The sequence below is a fragment of the Electrophorus electricus genome, chromosome 20, assembly GCF_013358815.1.
Source record: "Electrophorus electricus isolate fEleEle1 chromosome 20, fEleEle1.pri, whole genome shotgun sequence".
Lineage (NCBI taxonomy): Eukaryota > Metazoa > Chordata > Actinopteri > Gymnotiformes > Gymnotidae > Electrophorus > Electrophorus electricus.
The window spans coordinates 1,211,771-1,234,461 of record NC_049554.1 but is presented as its reverse complement, the minus strand read 5'-3'; the positions used below and the strand labels follow the sequence as shown (position 1 = coordinate 1,234,461).

The 22,691-nt window shown below is 43.8% G+C and overlaps 2 protein-coding genes across 4 annotated transcripts; one reads left to right on the top strand and one right to left on the bottom strand.

Moving 5' to 3' along the window:
- Window positions 1–238: 238 nt before the first annotated feature.
- Window positions 239–20,518, top strand: rad54l2 (RAD54 like 2). Of its 3 annotated transcripts, none has more exons than XM_027020381.2 (22): window positions 239–355; window positions 3,267–3,529; window positions 4,172–4,430; window positions 4,560–4,672; window positions 5,108–5,224; window positions 5,330–5,565; window positions 5,754–5,936; window positions 6,108–6,241; window positions 7,133–7,329; window positions 7,832–8,174; window positions 8,517–8,694; window positions 9,091–9,315; window positions 9,534–9,652; window positions 10,154–10,263; window positions 10,407–10,506; window positions 11,115–11,320; window positions 11,601–11,776; window positions 11,952–12,148; window positions 12,462–12,640; window positions 16,355–16,444; window positions 17,830–17,919; window positions 18,055–20,518. In XM_027020381.2, the coding sequence occupies exons 2-22, from the start codon at window positions 3,319–3,321 to the stop codon at window positions 18,990–18,992; spliced, it is 4,401 nt and encodes a 1,466-aa protein (XP_026876182.2). In that variant the 5' UTR covers window positions 239–355; window positions 3,267–3,318; the 3' UTR covers window positions 18,993–20,518. The 3 variants fall into 3 exon arrangements, with proteins under 3 accessions (XP_026876182.2, XP_026876180.2, XP_026876181.2); XM_027020379.2 differs by having other exon boundaries at window positions 5,327–5,565; XM_027020380.2 differs by lacking the exon at window positions 239–355 and adding an exon at window positions 382–995 and having other exon boundaries at window positions 5,327–5,565.
- Window positions 20,453–21,946, bottom strand: LOC113583809 (cytochrome b561 domain-containing protein 2). The gene is made up of 3 exons (XM_027020370.2): window positions 21,781–21,946; window positions 21,638–21,675; window positions 20,453–21,545 (listed from the first exon to the last, which is right to left on the bottom strand). Exons 1-3 carry the CDS (start codon window positions 21,938–21,940, stop codon window positions 21,042–21,044), a joined length of 702 nt encoding a protein of 233 aa, XP_026876171.2. The 5' UTR covers window positions 21,941–21,946; the 3' UTR covers window positions 20,453–21,041.
- Between the last annotated feature and the right edge of the window lie 745 nt (window positions 21,947–22,691).

The following is a 22,691-nucleotide window of genomic DNA, read 5'->3' as shown; positions in this document are numbered from 1 at the left end:
TAATCCAGCTTTCTTTCAGAACCAGGTTAAATAGCCTTCTATTATGTATTAACCTTCTGACAACAGTAGTTTCCTATTTCCATTGTTTATTGGAACAAAACATTTACTGCGTGGCAGTAGCAATCCCATAACTGATACATAAAAGGAAAGAGGGCACTGGCTATTTTTACCTTTTTTAGGCGCACGGACCATTTACTAAGCGGAACCTTAAAGCAGTAAGCGTGCATACCGGGATGTTTCCGAGTGATACCCATGGAAAGCTGTTATAGGAAAATAAAAGAATCCAGTGTGAATTAAAATTGTTTGATGAGGCACGCACGCATCGTGTTCGGGTTTTACTAAGGAGGCACAGAAGGTAGGACTGCAGAGCGGTACGACCGCGAGGCTAAAATAAACGTCGTGTTGGATATTACTAGGTTATTGCTGTCATCTTTAAAATGGCTAGCATAGAAGCTAGCTCTGTCAACTCTCTGTGGACAATAGAGCTTAGCATGTGTGCTAGCAGGTTAGCCGGAGCTTGTTTTTAGGCCAGTGCCGCGGGTTTGACTGTCGTGTAATGAGCTACCCGATGCCGAGAAGTGAAAATATGACGCGCAAAATGTGAACACTGTGATTTTGTTTGTGAGAGTTGCGCTTTGCGTTTTCAGAAGAGATGTTTGTCAACGCTGCTAGCGAGAATGCTAACGAGCCTGCAGAGTTATGTAAAGGCTCGCTTCCCTCCAGTCCGGATGTACGTTAGAACATCTCCCGTATAAACTGGGATTTTCTAGGCTGATGAGCATACTAGCTAACACAGCTGTCTCTCCCCAAATGTAAAAACGTGTTTTGATTTGATTTATCTCGTGATTTACAGTGGGGATTCACAACGTGTTTTATTGTTAATCTTGATCCGACCTGCGCTTTCGCACGTTGAGTGTTCGGCGTATTACAGCGGTGATTGGGGCTGGTGACTGAAGTGAGACATGGTGACATGTCAGATGTTCTCTCGAAGTGCGGTGGGTGGTATTGCTGTACTGTATCATGTGGAGACAGTCATGTATGTTTTATGACGAGTTGTTCAGGATGCAACAAATAATTAATTGGTGGACATACATTTATAATGGTGCCTTGCTCATGCACAGGTCTTTGGTGGGTGCTTGTTTGTTTGCTTGCTGAAGCAGTCACAAAACAGAATATTTCCTGCTGATTTTCTGTGCTCTCAGATTGTAGTGAATGCCATTCCCTGGATGTCTCACCTTGTATAGACAGTGAACATATCAGCAATGGTGGAAATTGACTGAATAAATGAGGAGTTGCATAATAATACCAACCTGAGCCTTGGGATCAGTCTGTCTGTGAGATTTAGTACAGCTTTTTGCGACCAAACTTCACACACCTGGTTATACGGATACCTTCCAGGATCTTTAAGATCTGTGTCAGGCATCTTTGCTTTCTGAGATCATTCTTTTTCTCCTTCTCTTTCCTAACCAAATCCTGGGTCATCAGTGGTCCATAGCTGTTTGGGACTCCTGGCTGCAGGGTGAGGAAGGTTTGGGAGGTGTGTTTACCGAGTGGTCAGTGTGTAGAGGTTGACTGTAGCTCTTCTGGCTGGGGTTGTGTGTTCCCTGTGTGATGTAGAGGATGATTGTAGCTCTTCTGGCTGGGGGTTGTGTGTTCCCTGTGTGATGTAGAGGATGATTGTAGCTCTTCTGGCTGGGGGTTGTGTGTTCCCTGTGTGATGTAGAGGATGATTGTAGCTCTTCTGGCTGGGGGCTGTGTAGCAAACTGTTGATGAATTGTTTGTGTCCAGCAGTTATGTATCTGGAATTGGGCATTCCTGGAAACAAGTCAGTGGAAAATACTCTATTATTACAAATTTAGCTTCTTTCTTTGAAGGCATATCAAATTGTCCAGAATCAACTTTTCAGCTTTCAGGGCCACTGGTGATTTCATCACTGCATTTTTCATTTTTTTGCTGCTGTTCTCATGTTTTTAGTTCTAAACAAGAGAAAAGCAGATAAACGCCTTTACATAGCACTGGAAGGGTCCTGTCGTTGTCCACTTGTATCAACGGTTCATTAGTTCCAGTCCAGCAAGATTATATGGCCAGAATGGAACCAATATTTTCCGGCCAATCATTTTTTAATGATTATTATTATTACGCTTGAGAGAATGTTTTGGTGCCATTGGAAAAAATGCTAATAGAATACTGGGAGATGGGAAGGTTCTGGAGAATGGGAACCTGTTTCCATAGGCCTGCTTAAACAACGGACAACACGGCAGGAAGTGGTTGAAGCTAGAAATCAGGATACAGTGAGCTGAGGAGTGTGAGGGCCACAATGACTGAACATCAACGCAGAAGACCCGTGTCTGTCTGAGAGCGAGAGCGCATGTGTAAAGTGGGTAGGAAGACGTGTCGGCATGGTGGATTCAGTGCCCTTACTGTGTGACTGCAGTGGAACAGCATGTGTGATGTGTATGATTTAAGCCGTTTGTATTTATTTATTTATTTATTTTATTTTATTTTTTTTGCTTAAGGTGGTCTGTGTAAGAACGCGAGAGAGAGAACAAATATGCCTTGCTATGTGTGTGTCGTGTTCAGCCTATAGGCCTATATTTTCTCAGCAGCATGACGCCAAAGAGTAGAAGTGCTAAATACCTGTCTTACACAGCTCAGACCTTTATGTAAGTCTCTCTCTCGCTCTCGTTTCTTTTACCTTTTCCTTCTTTTTTCATTCTCTCTCACCCTCTCTGCATTCTTTCCTGTCACAGTCCATTTCCTCCTTTTAAATTAAAATTTTTTTTTTCCAGGATGGAGTGTTTCTCTCTCGCGTGCGCTTTCTGGCTGTGTCTCGCGCTCGCTCTCTCTCTCTCTCTCTCTCTCTCTCTCTCCTACCTCCCTTTAATCACTTGTATGGGCAAACTGGAAGCTAAGCCCCTTTTCACTTCACCAATGATCAGAACATTCTTTGCTGGCAAAGCACTCTCCATTCTGGAGAATGATTCATTTGATTTTAAAAATGTTTTAAATAAAAAAAAATTAAGAAGTAAAAAAAATCAGTGTTTGTTTAGAGACATGTATGTATATAATGCTGGGTGTAAGTATTTAAGGTTTACCTGAGAATAGATGATTAATATTGAATGTACTTATGGCTGGTGTGAGGATATCCTGATGTTTGTATTTAAGGTGGTCTGTGCATGAATGTGATGGTTATTTTGAATGTTTCTATTTAAGGAGGCCCAGATAAAGATGTGGAGATAATATTAAAGCTGTTTTCTGTTTTAAGGCGGTCAGTGTGAGGATGTGTAGGTAGTGCTCTTGAAGACCCAGGGGACGCCATGTCAGACGAGGCGATCTCAGAGAGCGACCTGGAGCCTAGCCTCAACAGTGAAGAGGAGGAGGAGAAGGGAGAGGAAGACAAAAGGGAGAACGACGCTGATGATGATGATGATGACGACGACGACGACGATGCTGATGACGACGATGATGATGATGATGATGATGATGATGACAACAACGACAAGAATGGCAATGATGATGCCTCTGCAGGTGAGCACTCTGAAACACCTGTTGCCGATCCTGCAATCCTGAAACATTTAGTGTCACTGTTGTCATGCTTTCACACCGTTGCTGTAGTACTGTAATCAGGGTTGGACTGAAATACATTATAGAATTTTCTTCTTTTCATTTTCCATTGACAAACACGCATGGATAGTAGACACAGCAGCATAAAGAGATCTGTTTGTTCGTATGTAGGAATCATTTGTTGTTGTTGTAGCCAAGTGGCACACTAGTTGAACACACATAGCCTGAAGCCCTGGTTTCTAAATGCACTGATAGCAACACGTAGCAGGTCTCCAAACGGAGCCCTGCTTCTCTCACTCTCCCTCTCTCCCTCTCACACACACGCACGCGCACACACACACACACACACACACACACACACACACACGTGTAGTACGGTAAATATATCTCAAGGTGTATAAATGTTTTTTGCTATAGTATCAAATTGCTATTAGCATACATCACCACACGCCATAGTTCTATATTTTGACCATAGTTCTTTATGTTGACTAAAATGCACTTTCCTAATAATGTTGGATGAAATATCAAATAAGGTGTTATATAAACAGACAGCTGGCTGTGTGGGTGGGTGATGAATTCTGCTAACACTGCTGCACCATTGCACAGACCGGTCAGAAGGGTTGGAGGTGGAGTATCGTTCCAGTGACTCTGCCCCTGCCACGCCCCAAGAGACCTGCTCCAGGCCTCCCTCGCAGCCGCACTCCCAGGCCTCGTCGAAGTCCACCTCACGAACTTCGACCCCTCATGAGTCTCGGGGACCTTCAGTGACAGGGTCTAGCCCTGAGTGCGGCTCCCTCAAGAGGAAGTCCAAGAAGAAGAAAAGTTTAAAACCTTCCAAACCTGCTCACCTGAGGAGGAATATCAGGTGGCGTATCTGCTAACGTAGCTGACAATTTAGTTGTTCAGCTTTAATGAGGTGTGTGTGTGTGTGTGTGAAGATCTTGGCCTCAGTGTTTGGTATGCCTGAGCTTTTGTCCTGTTCTACTTTCTTTAGGAAGCTGCTAAAAGAGCACCAGCTGGAGGCAGGAACTAAAGCAGCCCAGCAGGAGGAGCTGGAGAGGAGAAAGCGCCTAGAGCAGCAAAGGAAAGACCACCCTTTACCCATAGGTACTCACACACGTGCACACGCACGCACAGAAAAGACTATCCCTTACCTACAGGTACACACACACACACACACACACACACACACACACACACACACACACACACACACACACACACACACAGAGAGCAAAGACAACCCCTGCCCCATGTCAGTCAGAGGTGGATGGGTTCCCCCTTTGAGTCCTGGTTCCTCTCAAAATTTCTTCCTTGCGTTCTTGGGGAGTTTTCCCTTGTCATTGATACCTTGGTGAAGTTTGGATCCGGGCATCCGTAAAGTTGCTATATCATTAAGTTTGACTTCACCCCTTGCCCACAGATACACCCAAACACACTCAGGCACACATGCAGCCTTGCTCACAGGTGTACACACGTACACACTCATACACCCAAGATAGAGCATTGCCTGCAGGTATTGTGTTTGTCTTCCTGTTTCAGTGGATATGCCCCCTTTGGCAAGCATTGTTAAGGGTGAAGTAATCTGTCTGGACAGCAGTGGAGACGAAGGAGAATCCATAGCAACTGCACACCCTCCAAAACCAGCACCCAGAGATGGTAAAAAAAACCACACACACACAACCCATTCCATTCAGGGTCACACACATGGACCTTCTGTCTGGTCCTGTAGTGTTAACCTTAACATGTGGTCTTCCTCAGTAGATGTGATTGAACTGAGCTCTGGGGATGAAGACACACTGAACATCAGCAGTGCGGATGATGATGATGAGGAGCGCTCAGGCACCCCTGGCACGGAGGAAAGTAGTGGCTCACATGTAAACGACGCCCTGAACCAGCGTGACACCCAGGGCAGAGTGCTTGTGAACATCAACCATCCGGCCGAGGAGGAGGATCTGTTCCTCGCACCCCAGCTCGCCCGGGCTGTCAAACCACACCAGGTACGCCCCACACACTTGTAGAACCTGCACCGGGTAGACCCCACAGCTGCTACACCCCAGTTAAAGCCTCAAGCCACAAGAAGACCCGACACACAGTGTCACAGAGAAAGCAGCATTTATTACAAACTTCTTGGATGAAAGTATTCGACCTGAACAACGCACTGCATTTCTCACTGTCTTTGTGCCAGATTGGTGGGATCCGCTTCCTGTACGATAACCTGGTGGAGTCTCTGGAGCGCTATAAGAGCAGCAGTGGGTTTGGCTGCATTCTGGCCCACAGCATGGGCCTGGGGAAGACCCTGCAGGTCATCTCCTTCATAGACATCCTGTTGCGCTACACAGGAGCCACAACCGTCCTCGCCATTGTGCCTGTAAGTCACACTCCCTCTGTCGTTTGTAGCGTCGCCAGGCAGAACAAAGGGCACAGTGGAATTTTGGTGCCTGAAGTGGCTGAAACCTTGGTTGCTTCGGTTGCTAATTATAGCAGTCAAACTTGCGTGTATAGTGACTAACCCCAACCCTGAATCTATCCTGTTCTCCAGGTGAATACTCTGCAGAACTGGTTAGCGGAGTTTAACCTGTGGTTGCCTTCGTCTGAGTCCCTTCCACCCGACACCGATCCAGCCCATATTTCCCCACGAGCCTTCAAAGTGCACATCCTCAACGATGAACACAAGTGCGTCTCACTTCTGTGAAGTGACTGGGCCCAGTCCCTTAATACAGATAACACTTAGCATAGGCCTCATTGTTTAAATAAAGATCACAGTAGTCTTAAAGATTTGGGGAGTCTAAATATTTGTATTTTATCTTTCTTATTACATTAGTCTTGCATTAATCTTAGAATTAATCATAGGATGTACACATACAAAGTGTGTATGAATATGATTCCAAAGTTCAAAGTTCAACTGAGTTCTCTCTTTCTGATGCGAAATATTGGTCCTCAATTTTTACTCAGCACTCAGAAGACTGATGCCCCTCCCACACTCTGCATGTTTGCTTTCTCTACATCTTTGAGTCTGAACATTGTAGCTATCTAGAGAATGAAATCTGTAACCAAATGTACAGTACAAGTGTCTGTGTGTAATCACAGTTGTGCTGTCAAGCTTAAAACCAATTGTAATCTTTTACACACATGGATCAATACAGAGCAGTGACTGTGTTTTTATTGTTTTTGGAGTGTTTTACTGTTTGGAGATTCTACCCAGACCTAAATAGCTCTCACTCAAATCAGTGCATCAGGTGACCACCAGAATTGCACCTTGTAGAATGAGTAGTTAATTCAAACCATATTAAAATAGATGTTCAGCCAGGCCACCCTCACTTAACTGTATAAACTCAAAAGGATCTATAGATGCTATTTTGCAGTGCAGGTTTTCACTATTTATAGAGCTAGCCATCATTTTAAAGTTTTTCATTCTGATAGACGTAAAACCCTCCATTCTTGACTGGTTGATTTGTTGTGTATAGCTGCAGTCTTGAATGGCTTTAATTGATGGTATAGCTGCAGTGCCTGGTCTGTGAGGTTTATTGTTACCATCCACAACCCTCCTCCCACCCCATCCCACAGGACCACCCCAGCACGAGCGAAAGTGGTGGGCGAGTGGTCGCGTGACGGCGGAGTCCTGCTGATGGGCTACGAGATGTACCGCCTGCTCTCGCTCAAGAAGAGCTTCGTGACGGGCCGCAAGAGGAAGTCGAAGAAGCCCTCGGGCCCGGTCATCATCGACCTGGACGAGGAGGACAGGCAGCAGGAGCTCATGAAAGGTTCGACATTACAGAGGTCACATGACACACCACAATCTCGTAAGATGCAGCCTGCTAAAGAAGCAGAGTTATTGGCTATTGATTAGTAGCTCTTAATCACAGATATGGCAGCTTTCTCTGCTTTCTGTGCCAGTTGGCTTGGTGAATGGACTTAGTAAGCAGCAGGTGAAACAGAAACATACCTTGGAATGAGAACCACTGGCTTAATTCTACTACTCTAAGTGCTTGTTTATAGCAGGAGTGTTAAAATCCAATCCCCTCATGAGACTCTTCTGCCCTTGGACACTGCAGAATAATCACCCCCCCGGAATGAACTCTTAATGTAAAAACAGTTTTAAATGTTTGAATGTTGTACATGCCCCAATTCCCCCTTGGGATCTCCTGCATGTACTTGTAGGACATTAGCATTGGCACGAACGAATGAAGGCACTAACACAAACACTCGCACCGTAAGGTTCCACCTCAGATATTGAGCCAGCTCCCTTGTGCAATACTTTGGCAGGCATCGAGAAGGCCCTTTCACGTCCGGGCCCAGACGTAGTGATCTGCGACGAGGGCCACCGCATCAAAAACTGTCATGCGAGCACGTCACAGGCGCTGAAGAACATCCGTTCCCGCCGGCGCGTGGTGCTGACAGGCTACCCGCTGCAGAACAACCTGCTGGAGTACTGGTGCATGGTGGACTTCGTGCGGCCCGACTTCCTGGGCACACGCCAGGAGTTCAGCAACATGTTCGAGAGGCCCATCCTGAACGGGCAGTGCGTTGATAGCACCCCACAGGACATGCGCCTCATGCGCTACCGCAGCCACGTCCTACACAGCCTGCTCGAGGGCTTTGTCCAGAGGTGAGCGGGACAGGAGCAGGTATCCAGTGCTCCTAATGCACTGCTTCAGATGTACTGGAATATGTGATGGAGCAAAAATGTGGACTCTGTGGTGTGTGTTGATGAACACTCTTATAAGCTTTATGCATTATAATTTGTTTATTCTCTCCATGTATTGGTGATGTCCGTTTATCTAACTCTCTGTCTAAGCATTCATTTAAGCTATTTTTTTTGCTTGTCTTTGCATTAACTTGACACGTAAATGTTGAGCCTATCAATTTTTTAAAAATGTTTTGTAAGATGTATGCATTTTCCTCAATCAATTGACTTCCAAAATGAACATGTCTACGTTTCCTCTTTCAGGCGAGGTCATGACGTACTGCGGACCCAGCTTCCCACCAAGGAGGAGCATGTGATCCTGGTGTGTCTGTCTCCCCTGCAGAAGGCACTCTACAAGGAGTTCATGAACCGCTTCCGCGAAGCGGGGAACAGCGGCTGGCTGGGGCTCAACCCCCTCAAAGCCTTCTGCGTCTGTTGCAAGGTACGAAACAGCTGGAATATAGTTGTATTGTCCCCTTCCATCTTTTACTTGATGCCAATTCTGACCACAGAGCTTTTGCGGCCCGTGCTGGTGAATCCCTTAAACATCAGTCAAAAGGTTGTTCTGATACAACCTTGATGCATCTAATTATTGCAGCTAATTAGCAAGTCCTTTATGATCGGCCAGTTGTGTTAGTCCAGGGAACCCTCTAAAATGTAGAGAATATGTGGATATCCAGGACCAGGATGGCGAGTTCTCTCATACCATTAGTCTGATCATATTGCTTGATGTACAAAAGACTAAAAGTGACCTGCAATTAGTATTTAGGTATTCAGTATGTTGACTTATCAGGATGGCACTTATCACAACCCAGCTGTGTTCCTATGGTTTCATCAGATCTGGAACCATCCAGATGTTCTCTACGAAGCCTTACAGAAGGAGAACCTAACCAACGAGCAGGACCTCGACCTGGATGACCTGAACTCTGGCACAGCGACCCGATGTCCTGCCCCTGGCCTAAAGAACAAGACCTCTGACCCTGCCAACAGTAAGGCAGGTCCTCCTGCATTGGCACTCCCCCCACTGCAGGAACGGGCCAATCAAGTCATCACATACGAATGGGTACGACTGTGCTACTGCTTGCTCCCAGTCACATCAGTATAGTTTTTTTTATAGTCTATAGTTACTTAGGGATTTATTTAAAGAATGATTGATTATAAAATGTATGTTTTTAGTCTCAATTGCAACATAAAGTCCTCACAATGTTTGGCAATATTCTTAATGTTCATTTTCACATACATATTACTATGGTTTCATGGAGTAGTTACCTACTTTTTCAGGCTAAGGACATAATGAGTAGCTACAAGACAGGTGTTCTGGAGAACTCTCCTAAGATGCTTCTGCTTTTCCACCTGATTGACGAGAGCGTCCAGAGAGGGGACAAAATCCTCGTCTTCAGGTAGAACTTTCTGACATAAAATGCCATCTGCTGGGAGCGAGCAGGCAAATCACAGGGTCCTGCTGGCGGCCCAAATCCTCTTCCAGAGTAGCTGTCAGAGTAATTACCATATCAATTACCGTACCAACTTTCTAATCCTCATTTTCTTTTTGTTCTACACAAGTTTTATATTACAGTTGTCATCTTTGTGTAAATCTGACAGGGCATGTATACATTCTATTAGAAAGTAATAATGTTATTTTGAGCCAAACATTAAATTACTTGTTATCATCGATTTTGGTGCGTGCGCGCGTGTGCGTGCGTGTGTGAGACAGAGAAGGAAAGGTAGACCTGAAAGTGGGATGGTTAAGCAGCTTCCCAACCCCCTGGGCTCTGACTGATATTAAACTATACACTGCTTAGCTGCAGATTCTGCTGTCTGCTTAGCCAGTGCTAAGGAGCAAACTGTCTGGCGCTTTCATTTTAAGCTTGGTAAAAGAGGGATTGTGCTATTGCCTGCAGCCAGAGCCTGTCCACCCTCACGGTCATCGAGGACTTCCTGTGTCTGAGAGCCATGCCCATCAAGTTAGGGGAGCAGACCCAGAACTGGGTCCGCAGTATCAACTACTACAGTGAGTTCTCTGTGTCTGTGTGCAGTGCCAAATATTCGGGTTTTGTGCACGTATGTTAATGCGTGTAGTATGTTATAGGCTTATGTAGTGTCACGTGTGGGTTTATTTAAGATGACTTTTGTCATTTGTTTTTTGTTTTGTAGGGCTAGATGGGAGTACCTCTGCCTCAGAGAGAGAGAGACTCATCAACCAGTTCAACGACCCTGCGAACACCATGGCCTGGGTGTTCCTGCTGTCCACCAGGTAACATGCATCTCGCCCACGTACAGCACGTAGGACACGCCTTCACACTCGCAGTTCCCACTGAAACCAGACACTTTACTACACTTTTCAGAGTAGTGAAGAAAGTATGCTTTAAGGCAAGTCAGCACCAATGAGGTTTGATTGGGTTAATCAAACAAACAGAAAGCCTTCAGTACTTTACTACTAGAAAAAGTCAAAGCAGAAAAGCACCAAAAAATTCAAACTAAGAAGTGGGTTATGGGCAGAGCATGATGTGTGTGTGTGTGTGTGTGTGTGTGTGTGTGTGTGTGTGTATGCTTTATGGATGGAGAATTATGAAGGACAAGTTCAGTCTTGGCAGAAAAGCAGACTTCCTTAGGCAGACAACAGATAGGCAACAGATGTTTAGCCCAGTATTTGTCTGTTATGTGTATTCTGTAGTAAGATTAAAGCCTCTAAAATGTTTTAAAGTGAATTAAACAGCACAGAATATAATTGGAATAGAACTGAACAGAACAAAATTTAATTGGATTTAATTAAACTGACTGGAACTGAATTAAATGCAATGGAGCAGCAGTAATTTGGACAGATGCACCTGTGCACTCAGCAGGTCGGGGCATGTCTTTCAGGGCAGGGTGTTTAGGGGTCAATCTTATCGGGGCGAACCGGGTCGTCGTGTTCGACGCTTCATGGAACCCATGTCACGACGCACAGGCGGTATGTCGGGTATATCGCTACGGCCAGCACAAACCCTGCTACATCTACCGGCTGGTGTGTGACTTCACGCTCGAGAAGAAGATCTATGATCGGCAGGTCTCCAAGCAGGGAATGTCTGGTAAGTGCGTGTGTGTAGGTGCATGTGTGTGATGATATGAAGGAAGACAGATGTGCCTGCATGTGTGCACTTTTATGTATTTGTGATTATGGGTGGGCACACGTATGTGTCTTGTCTGTGTGCGCACGTGTGTGGGTATGGACGTCTACGAGGCAGTGTGGGTGAACATGCTGGTTGGGTATGAATGGAGGAGTGTGTGTATGTGTAGGTTTGGAGGGGGGTGGGTATTTGTGATGGTTTGTGTGTGACAGAGTATTTCTGTCCTCTTGTTTCTCTCCAGACCGTGTGGTGGATGACTTGAACCCCGTTCTCACCTTCACCCGCAAGGAGGTGGAGTCTCTGCTTCACTTTGTGGAGGAGGACTCTGACCAGAGCCAGCTGGACGTGAAGCCCAGCGAAGACATGGAGGCAGTCATCAGACGTGCCTGTCTGCTGTATCCTCACCTCATCACCAAGGTAAGGCACATGTGAACACGCATACAAACCCTCAAGCTTTCCAGCTGCAAGATCAGAAAGATAACACACACTCGTACTCATATGCAACAAAATCTGTTGCAGTCTCAGCTTAAATCTATAACACGTGAACACAACCAAAATACTGGTCATCAAATTCTTATTTTCTTTCCTCCAGCAACCTTTCCACCATGAGACTCTGCTAACGGATCGCAAGGACCTGAAACTGACCAAGGCAGAGAAGAAAGCTGCCAAGAAGAGCTACGAGGATGAGAAGCGTGCATCCGTGCCCTACCAGCGCCCATCTTACGCCCACTACTACCCGGCCAGCGACCAGAGCCTGTCCAACATACCCGCTTTCAACCAGAGGAACTGGTCAGTGCTTGGGTGCTCACCCACTTATAGTTGACTAGATTATTACTTTACTAACTGAGTCATAACTGGGTCACTGAGCTGGAAGTTCATCTGTATAACAATATGTCCTTCTACCTGAGGAACTGGTTCAGGGACATTCACCTTTTGTTCTGTGTATACAGTACAGATCATGTGGTGGTGGTGATTAGGATCTTGCCAGTAGTGGCATTAACAGACTGAAGGAAAAAAAACATGTACGAGCAAAAGGAGAATTTGTTTAGTTTTACTACTTTTATCCTGTTTTTATATTAAATATTTACATCTAACTTACTAGGCGGCCAGTGCAACGGCTAGATGAGAAGCCAATCGCCAGTGTGCGGCCGGTACAGTCTACTCCCATTCCCATGATGCCCCGCCAGGCTAGCATGGGCGGCCACGCTTCCAGTTCCACCTTTCCTGTCAACTACCTGCAGAAGGCTGGGGTTTATGTACAGCGCATCATCACTACCACTGGTATACACACAAACATATACACACTAACATTTAACATTAACATTTATAGCATTTAGCTGGCGCTTTTATCCAAAGCGACTTTCAATTATGACTCAGTACAACTTTAGGAATTGAGGGTTATTGGTCCTGTTAAAATTCAGCTTTCTACTGGGTTTGTGTATCTTAAAGGAACAGACCCAAATTCTTACATGATGATGATGTAGTTGTTGTAGTTGTAGTGGTAATATACCTTATTTGTAAAACACATTTTAAACAAGGTTACCTTCCTCTTGAATGCGCTCACATCAAGGGCTCTCATGTCACTAGGCAGGGAATTCACCGCTTGGGGCCATAGTAAGAAAAGGCTGCTTCACCTCTCTTTTATTTGGGTAGTAGATAAGACTGGCATGTTACTGTCTGTAGATCCGAGAGCTCTTGTGGTAGCATACTTAATAATCAGTTCACCAAAGTACAGTGTGTCAAGACCATGGAGGCATTTGAATGTGTTTAAGTGCATCTTAAAATCAATTCTGAAAATACAGGTAGTCATTGCAGCTGTCTGAGAATAGGTGAAATATGCTCCCTCATTCTTGTATGTCAGTTTTTATTGCAGTATTTTACACTCTGTGCCAGCTAGAGATGGAGTTTTCCTTCCCCCTGGGCAACACTGGAGAACTCTGGAATAATAATAATAATAATAATTATTATTATTATTATTATTATTATTATTATTATTATTAACTAAACTTCATTATTAATGTCATCACGACAGCTCACTTTAGGACCCAGCCATTAGAATCGTATCCTAAACTATTTCCAACAAAGTCACTAGCAAATATAGGTGAAAATTATTCTGGGATGTAATCCACCCGTATAACTAGCTACTTAGCTAGCTACCTAATTATGTGATTATTGTGAAAACAAAAAAATATTACTGACAGGTAACAGTGTGTTTTATTGTTGCCTTGTAACACTTTGTGTGTATAGACTACACATTTTAAAATAAACCCCAGCATGTTTGTCTAGAAACGCATTACATGCAGGCATATAACCATCTAATCTCCCTGGTATTGCATCCTACTAGCTGTCTTGTTGGCTAGAATTAAATGACTAGAGCCAGGTAAGTGAAGAACATGCATTTTCTCACATACAGTAACGTTGGCTAGCTAAATAAATATGATAATAATCGGCATAAATAGATTGGTATGCAGCTACAAATACATCCACTCACCAATTGCTTCATATAACTTAGCTAGCTGGAGTATTGGATACAATTCTTCAAACAAAGCCCATCAAACTAGCGAAATGACGTGAACCTCCCTCTCGCCTCTTTAGTTATCGGTAAATTCTTGCTTCCTAATGTTAGTTATATTGAAATATGATTACTGCTACACGTATACAGAGAAGGGTATTAACAGCATTCTGGTCCGCCTCCAAATGGGCACACATTTGCGTCAGAGTTCGATTACAGTGTTTATACTGTTTTCAGTTCCAACCCCACTCCCTGGCGCCAAGCCCATAGCTGTCAGTGTGTCCACTCGGGACATGTTTCAGTTCAGTTACAAACTGAACCTGTTTTTATGAAGCTGGGCTATAAAGACAAGGGAATATCTTGTTTTAACGTCGTCTATCTGTACTGTGTCTTTAAAGAATATATTACACTAACTGGAATTGGATACAGTTTGTTGCGCTAAGCTAAAATGAAACATCTTATTGATGAAATTGTCTAGTTATGTGCATACAGTTCTAGCTGCATAATAAAGTTGAATATTAAATCGGCATCGTCACTTTGAATGCGTCAGCACTGTTATTTCAGCAACAGTGCATAGTTTTTATGACCAAACCTAAAAATACAATCTATGACCTACAGCGATAAACGCAGGTTCGTTCATTTTCACATATCTAATATGAAATACAATCAGATACTTGGCTTATAGAACCGCAGGGTCTGAGTTCCATGACTACGACACCAATATTTGCTTCTAATTTAATGTATTTCTCAAACACACAGCTGTTATTTAATTAGGCCCATTGTTTGTTTTGTTGATATTATTTAGTAGGCCTACAGCCTTAGTTAACCAATATGTTCTCCATATTTGGATAACCTTTTGTATGATTACCAACTTTTGGCTTCTCAGAGGTTAATGTAGCAATTTTGTTTTCTATCCTGCCACATCTTTTGAAATGTGCAGAATGGCAGGGAAGTTGTCCCACGCATGGAGTTGCCATCATTGGTTGCAAGGTCATGTTAAAGGAAAAACTTGTTTCTGTTTGTTTTACATTAAAAATGCATTTTATATTTAATGTTGAATGTAATAAATAGTTCTATATACATTTCACTGCACTGAGATTATAGGTAAATTGCATAGTTTAGTGTTTGCATACATTTGCAGGAATGAAAAAAATAAATTAAATAAATAAATTTTTTATATATATATATATATATATATATATATATAAAATGTATATGCTACAAAAGCATTCACACCCCTTCATTTAACTTAGTACCATGATATTTTAAGGAATGACGCACTCACATGGAATGACAACTAGCTAACCCACCTCTTGTCTCTGCAAGGTGGGTTAGCAGATACCAGATATCCCTGGCATCACTAAATATTTTCTAGCTAATGTTATCAAAGTGGAAGGTTGCCAGCTAGACTGAAGTGCATGCACATTTCATCAGTGGGACTTGGTCAGTAACCGAAAATGCCTTTTCTAGTCAAAAAAGGACAGACACATTCATGTCACAGTACATGTTCGCACCAGTTCCTGCACTCAGTCAGTAAGCCAGTCCAGTGAGCAAAAATGCCTCTTTTAGCACTCTGGCAAAAAAAAGAGAATAGGCTTTTACAAACATATGGTTCTTAAGGATGCATTTTAAAAGTAACGGTTACTGGTTATTGACAGTTTTTAGACTTCATGAATGCACTAGTACATTTCTCAGTTCGGCAATTACATTAACAAGGAAATCTGTGGTCTGAAAAAAAAAAAAACCTGATTCATCCAGAATTTGATGCCCTTTAGTCAGTCATACAAGGAGCTGATCAACCTTCAAGGTTTAGTACCAGCAGCTCATTATCTGCATACTGATTGAAGGCCTTGCCTAGAAATTGAGTACATCTAGCAGGTGGTTAAAGTCTTCCTACAGTATTTCTGACTGTTTGGGAATGTCAATCGAACCAACACGCACAATAATACTATCCACAGTAGGATCATCTTGTAAACTAAAAGAGGAATTTTATGCATAATGTCATAGATAGTGGTTCAAGAAAACCTGAAGCTTTTGAGGAAATTGCTCCTTATATTTCTAATGATTTAAGTTGCCACTAAGTAACATTTTGGGCTTATGTACATCAGCCTGATGAACTGTCTGCTGTCGAGGTCAGGCTCTGTTATCAGGGACTACAGCATAGCAATGTGTGCTTGGAGGTTTGGTGTGTTACTCTGCAGTTAGCTCAGCAGTGTCTGCTGCCTTTGAGTGAGGCAGGCCAAATGTTGATGCACAGTGTCTGAGGAGGCTGTTTAACTCTATTTCCTGATGAGGTAGGGTCATGACCACAGAGTCCTAAGATAAAGCAGTGAGTGAAAGCACCTGAAATCAGTTCTCGAGCTTGACATCTTGTTGCAGCTTGTTGTAGTGGGAATGTGGTGGGGGTGTTATGTTGTATCAGAGGTGTGTAAGACTACTTCTTTCAATTAATGGTCCCCAACCATTTTCTATATGGACTACAGATATCGTTATACCAGGCACTAACAGCTCCACAGATGTGCAGGCACGGATCAGTGCTGGGGAGAGCATCCACGTCATCAAAGGATCCAAAGGTACCCGTTTGCATGCAGTGCACTGGGACTGCATGGTGCCTAGGCCTGGTAGCTAACCTTCTCCAGGAGAGCTATACTATTATAATCTACACTGCCTGGCCAAAAAAGGTCACACACACACTAATATTGCATTGGACCACCTTTTAGCTTTAATTACGGCACGCATTCGCTGTGGCATCATTTCCACAAGCTTCTGCAATGTCACATTTATTTCTGTCCAGAGTTGCATTAATTTTTCCCCAAGATCTTATATTGATGATGCGAGATTTGGACCACTGCGCAAAGTCTTCTCCAGTACATCCCAAAGATTCTAAATGGGGTTCAGGTCTGGACTCTGTGGTGGCCAATCCATGTATGAAAATGATGTCTCATGCTCCCTGAACCACTCTTTCACAATTTGAGCGCGATGAATCCTGGCATTGTCATCTTGGAATATGCCCATGCCATCAGGGAAGAAAAATTCCATTGATGGAATAACCTGGTCATTCAGTATATTCAGGTAGTCAGCTGATTCTTTGGGTACATAACATTCCTGTAGCAACCCCAGATCATAGCACTGCCCCCACAGGCTTGTACTGTAGGCACTAGGCATGATGGGTGCATCATTTCAGCCGCCTCTCTTCTTACCCTGATGTGCCCATCACTCTGGAACAGGGTTAATCTGGACTCATCAGACCACATGACCTTCTTCCATTGCTGCAGATTCCAATCTTTATGCTCCCTAGGAAATTGAAGCCATTTTTGCGGGTTAGCTTCACTGACAAGTGGTTTTCTTAAGGCTACACAGCTGTTTAGTCCCAATCCCTTGAGTTGCCTTTGCATTTTTGCATGTGGAAATGCTTACTTTCACTATTAAACATATCCCTGAGTTCTACTGTTGTTTTTCTACAATTTGATTTCACCACACGTTTAAGTGATCGCCCATCATGATCATTCAACATTTTTTCCGACCACATTCCTTCCTGGAAGATGATGTTTCCCCTCTGTCCTTCCACTTTTTAATAATGCATTGGACAGTTCTTAACCCGATTTTAGTAGTTTCAGCAATCTCCTTAGATGTTTTCTCTGCTTGATGCATGCCAATAATTTGACCCTTCTGAAACAGATTAACATCTTTTCCACGACATGGTTGTTTAACAAATGAGAAGCTACTCACTGCATCAGTTCGGGTTAAATAACCAGCTGAAACATAATCACCCATGCAGTAATTATCCAATGGGAGGCTCTTACCTATTTGCTTAGTGAAATCCAGGTGGTGACCTTTTTTTTTTTGGCCAGGCAGTGTATTATGATTTGAATGCACTTTAAGATGTTTATCTCCAAGCCAAACCTCTGATAACGCAGAGCTGCATGCTCAGGGGCTCAGAGTGCACATGTGTTGTCAGGTACGTACATCAGGACTAGTGATGGAAGGATCTTTGCCATCCGTTCAGGAAAGACGAGAGCTGGTGAGGGAGGAGGCCATGTGCCTAGAGGTATGACATCATCAGGATGCTTACCTTCACGGCCACACCACAGATACACGGACACACAAACCCATGAAACAATTACAGACCTTCTAACACATTTCATAACCCCTCTCTGTCTCTCGCTCTGTCATTCTCTCTCAGACGTGGCAGGCTCTGTCCTGCGTTCAGTCAGTAATGGTAGAACATCTCCTCCAGATATGAAGCGCTTGACTCCAGACAGTGTACGCCACACTTCACCCTCCAACAGCCCAGATGTTCTGCGAGAGCTGGGTCGCTACACTGCTGAGACCAACCCTGTTACCACAGGTGATGACCTGCTTCCCTCAGATACAGGGAAACCGACAGGGCACGAACAACGCCCCCAGCCGAGTCACGCCCCTGAAGCTCACAGCAGGCAGCTCAGCGATGAGGTCAGTGGGTCTGCTTCTACCCTGGATGTTCAGAGTTTGAAAAGGAAACTTATGACAGACAGTAGGGGCTCCAAACGGATCTCAGCACCACCTGGAACGCCTGGTAGTTACCCAGGATTCTCTCTGAGCGGAGGATATGGAATGCCATCCATAGGCCTGCACCAGGCTCTGCTCGGAGCTCTGGGTCACATGACCCCTCCCATGCTGAGCGGGTCCAACAGACCTCATTTCCTGCCACAGGCAGGGCAAACACTGGCAGACCTGCACACCATGTTTCCCACTGACACTTTAGGCTCCTCCCATTCCTCCACCTGCTCTACGACCACAACCTCTGGGACCTCATCATCTTCTGCACCTTCATCGTCGTCATCCTCCTCCTCAATGCCACCCTTCCTGTTTAATCCCAGCATGGCAAATATGCTCTCTGGGTTTCCTATGCCCTATGGTCAATCTCTTATGCCAGACACTTCTAGAATGTTTCCCAACACCTCCCTGCACCAAGGGGGAGCTCTGTCTTCTGCCCCAACCAGCTCTGCTGCTACGTCCAGCTTCCTTTCCACTTCCAGCCTGCTGGGGGCAGCATTGAGTCGGCCAGACTTGCAGCCCACTCTTGCGGAGAATGGGGGAAGCAGTTCAGATGACGACGTCATAGAGGTGATTGGGCAGTGAGTGAGTGAGTGAGTGAGTCTGGCACACCTAGTGTGCTGCAGTTGGCTGCCCCATAATTCCATTGTAGTGAATGGAGGAGTCATATTGGTCTACAGTAAAGGTATGTAGATGTTAATGCTGAAAATGCATGAAGAGAGGTGGCGAGAGGCTACCACAGACACAGTGGGCTATTTTGTGTCAAAGGGACCGTAACACTGAGCTTCCACAACAGCCCTTGATTAGCTGTATCTCCAAAACAGTTTGAGATATTGACCCAGCCCACATGCCATCGTAATGAACAGAACTCAATGTGATGGTCTATATGGGCAGACTGCATCCGTAAAAGGTAACTTTTAGAGATATTTAGCTGTTTGATAGAAATTGTAGCATTACCTGAACTGAGGGAGAAAAAAACACAAATAACGTGACCCATTTTACTTTTTTTTATTTATGATCTTGTATGTACTATACTTTTTGTAACAGGTAGACCTCCTGCATATACTCTTAGTAATTTTGCCCATTTGAAACAACCACCACAATGGTGGTGGTGGGGGGGGGGGGTCTACCATAAACAATAAAGCCATTTTTGTGTTTTCTTTAGTTTAGCCTTTTAATAGAAAATGGGGTGGGGGGAATAAACTGAAAGAATGTAATTTCTTGTTAGCCTTCAAAGCCTTGTGGTAAGGGAGAGTAGATGAGCTGTAGATTCTGTTGTAAGCCTTATTTTAAAAATGAGTTGTACATTGCTCCTGTAGCATCTCCTCCCCCTTAATTACCATAAAGCAGAAGATTGTGTAGACTGTTACCTCCCTGACACCCCATCCCAGATGTTTGTTTATTGATATATTTGGGCTTGAAAATACTTGGATCATGTACGATGTGTGCATAGTTCATAGGCTGTGTCATCTGTGTTTGGACTACAAATATGACCAAAGTGTGACTTCAATTGATGTGGAATGTTCCAAGTAATTGATGTGTTCATGTTAACCCTTCTGTCTGTGCTGGTTGACTGACAAGTTCTTCAACCAATCACTGTTCTTGGTGCCTATTGGAGCACTTTCCTCAGACCCCTCCTACCACTGCTGTCTTATTGGAAGATGCCCAAGGAAATCTTATTTGTTGGGCTATATCTGTAAACAATGTTCTTTAATATAGCATTTTTGTATCATTTTTTTGGTAACATCTATGGAAGCATAACTGTCCTTTTTTTTTTTGATGTATGATTTTGGCAGAATTATTTATTTATAATTGTCAATTAATTTGGATAGGTGTTTTTGTACCTTTTTGTCTGTTTTTAAGAAGCAGTAGTCCCTCTTCATTTCCACCATGTTGAGTTTGCTCACAATTTTTTAACGTGTTTGTCTGGTGAGTTCAAGACCAGTATCTGTGACAGATCCAGAGTGGGGGATACACGCTCACAGAGACGCTGTACAGGTAGAGATCAAGACTCATTAGCTCTTGTACTTAGCACACAGAGGAGATTAAAATGACATTGTATTTATTTAATGTTGTTTTAACAGAAAATAAATTCAAACTTTCTTGCTGTATTTATAATGTCTTTACATTTAAGTCACACTACATGTAAGGGGGGGGGGGGGGGATATGAATTGTATGATTCTACAGCGAGAACAGGGTTACTGTTGTACAAAACAGAACCCTTAGGAAATGCTGCCAGTTTTGACTGCTGCATCAACAGAAACTATTAATTAAATATGCAATGCACCCAAGGAAGTGCAATAAATACATTTAGAAAACACTTGCCAAATAAACAACCATTGACAGTCTTGTATATTAGAAAAGATGCATTAAATCTTTTTTTTGCACAAGAGCAAGACATCCAACGGGAGCATTAATTCTGCCAAGTTACATTATACAGTAAGTGTACTTGGCTACCATGAATATTACTGCAATTATTAGCAAACATATCAAGCGCTGATATGTTTACACTAGCTTTTGTTCAAGTTGCACTTGGACTTCATGCCTCTTTTTATTTTAACTCATTTTAAACTACCAAAGGGTTCTAAAGGAAATAATACATTGTTATTAAATGTTCCCAGTTAACCTTAAGTATTAAGATTGCAATCGTTTCTTTGCCATGTAGGCGTTAGTAACTTGGCTCATGACCACAAGGGCGCCGAGCGCTGGGCAAAAAGCCATCATGTACCAGGCGTATCCAGTCACCCTGCCGGTGAACCACGCGGAACTGGTGCCCAGCACGACGCTGGCGCTGCCCAGCAGATACGCGACCAGTCCGAATGCGGCATGGGACCGTTTCAGCTTTGCTAGGGACCACCCTTTAGCAAGTTTGGGGTACAAAATCGCCAGCCCTCCCACCGACTGAAGCACCGCGACACACACCGTTATCACACCGATCAGTCCATGCCAAGAGGTGAAGTGCGGTTTGCCGTGGACGTGTTTGTTGTAAACGATAGCCCCAAAGCCGAAGACAGCGCAAGAGGCAGAGAGCGACTGCAGGATCCAGTGAAGACGTGCTTTCGTCTGGTGCTTCGCCTTTCTGAAGAGTGACGAGTGTGTAGAGAAGAGCAGAATCGCCTCGGTCATAATAAAAGAGAACTAGGAGAGAAAGAAACGGGCTACAGAAAGCATGAATAAAATTAAATCTGAGCATATTTTTTGCAAATTTAGTGACCCTGTTTCACACTTACCGCGAGGGTCATGAGGAACGGGTGCCAGGAAAACAAACCTGCAGACAAAACAAGCGCGTCTTAGCCATCATCACCATCATCTTCATCTCAGTCATGCCAGGGCCTGCCATGTTAACTACGGGCTCGTCTGCGCCCCTACTCACTGGAGCCAGGCTTCGACAGGACCGCCACCGTCGCCGTGAACACCGCACATAGTACGTGCGCGGAAACGCCACCCGAGACCCTGCCGCACGTGTAGAGTTTGGGCTCCGTTTCAGCCTGCAACATCGCGCCTTGGTCACCTCGTAATTCCAAACTGTTCATTCAAGATTTCCGGTAAAACAACTTTCTGCCAAAGTAAAAGTCCAACGTTTAAAACCCTATAGATTAATTCGCATAATGCGCTATGCAGTTCGTTCATTTTATTTATTAAAGTGAATTTAATTTGTATTATTTAGGATAATTACAAGCAGAATTATTGATCACCAAACTGAACTTTTTTTAAAGTTACTATTTTAGGTTCTATATATGAACTTTTATTTTGATCATGTCTGTCAAATTTTCTAGTGCTGACGTGGTTGGTGGTAACCCTGCCAGCCAATGGATTTATTAAAAGTGAACACTCCGTTCAGTCCTATTTATTGATGTGATCCATCTGTATATTGTTAATGGAAGAATCTGCGACTTTTAGAGCATAGATTATGACCTATTTCACTGGCATGCTCCAATTATAAAGTAACATATGCTTTATATAACGAGAAAGAAATGTTAGTTTTCCAGAGTCACAGATACACACTGAATGGCGGCTTTATTAGAGAGACCCATCTAGTAGCACCCATCTAGACCTCCTTTGGCTTTCAGAACCACAGCAATTTAGCGTGCCATAGATTCCTTTACTAGTTGTCCCATGCAGACTGAATGTTTTCTTGCAGTTCCTGCAAATTAGATGGAGGTACTGAGGTATTGACATGCTCTGAACAACCTGTTCTACCGCATCCTAGAGATTCTTTATATAAAATTAAGGTCTGGGGACTGTGAAAGTAAAGGAAGCAAGGTAAACTCTTTTTTTCTTGAC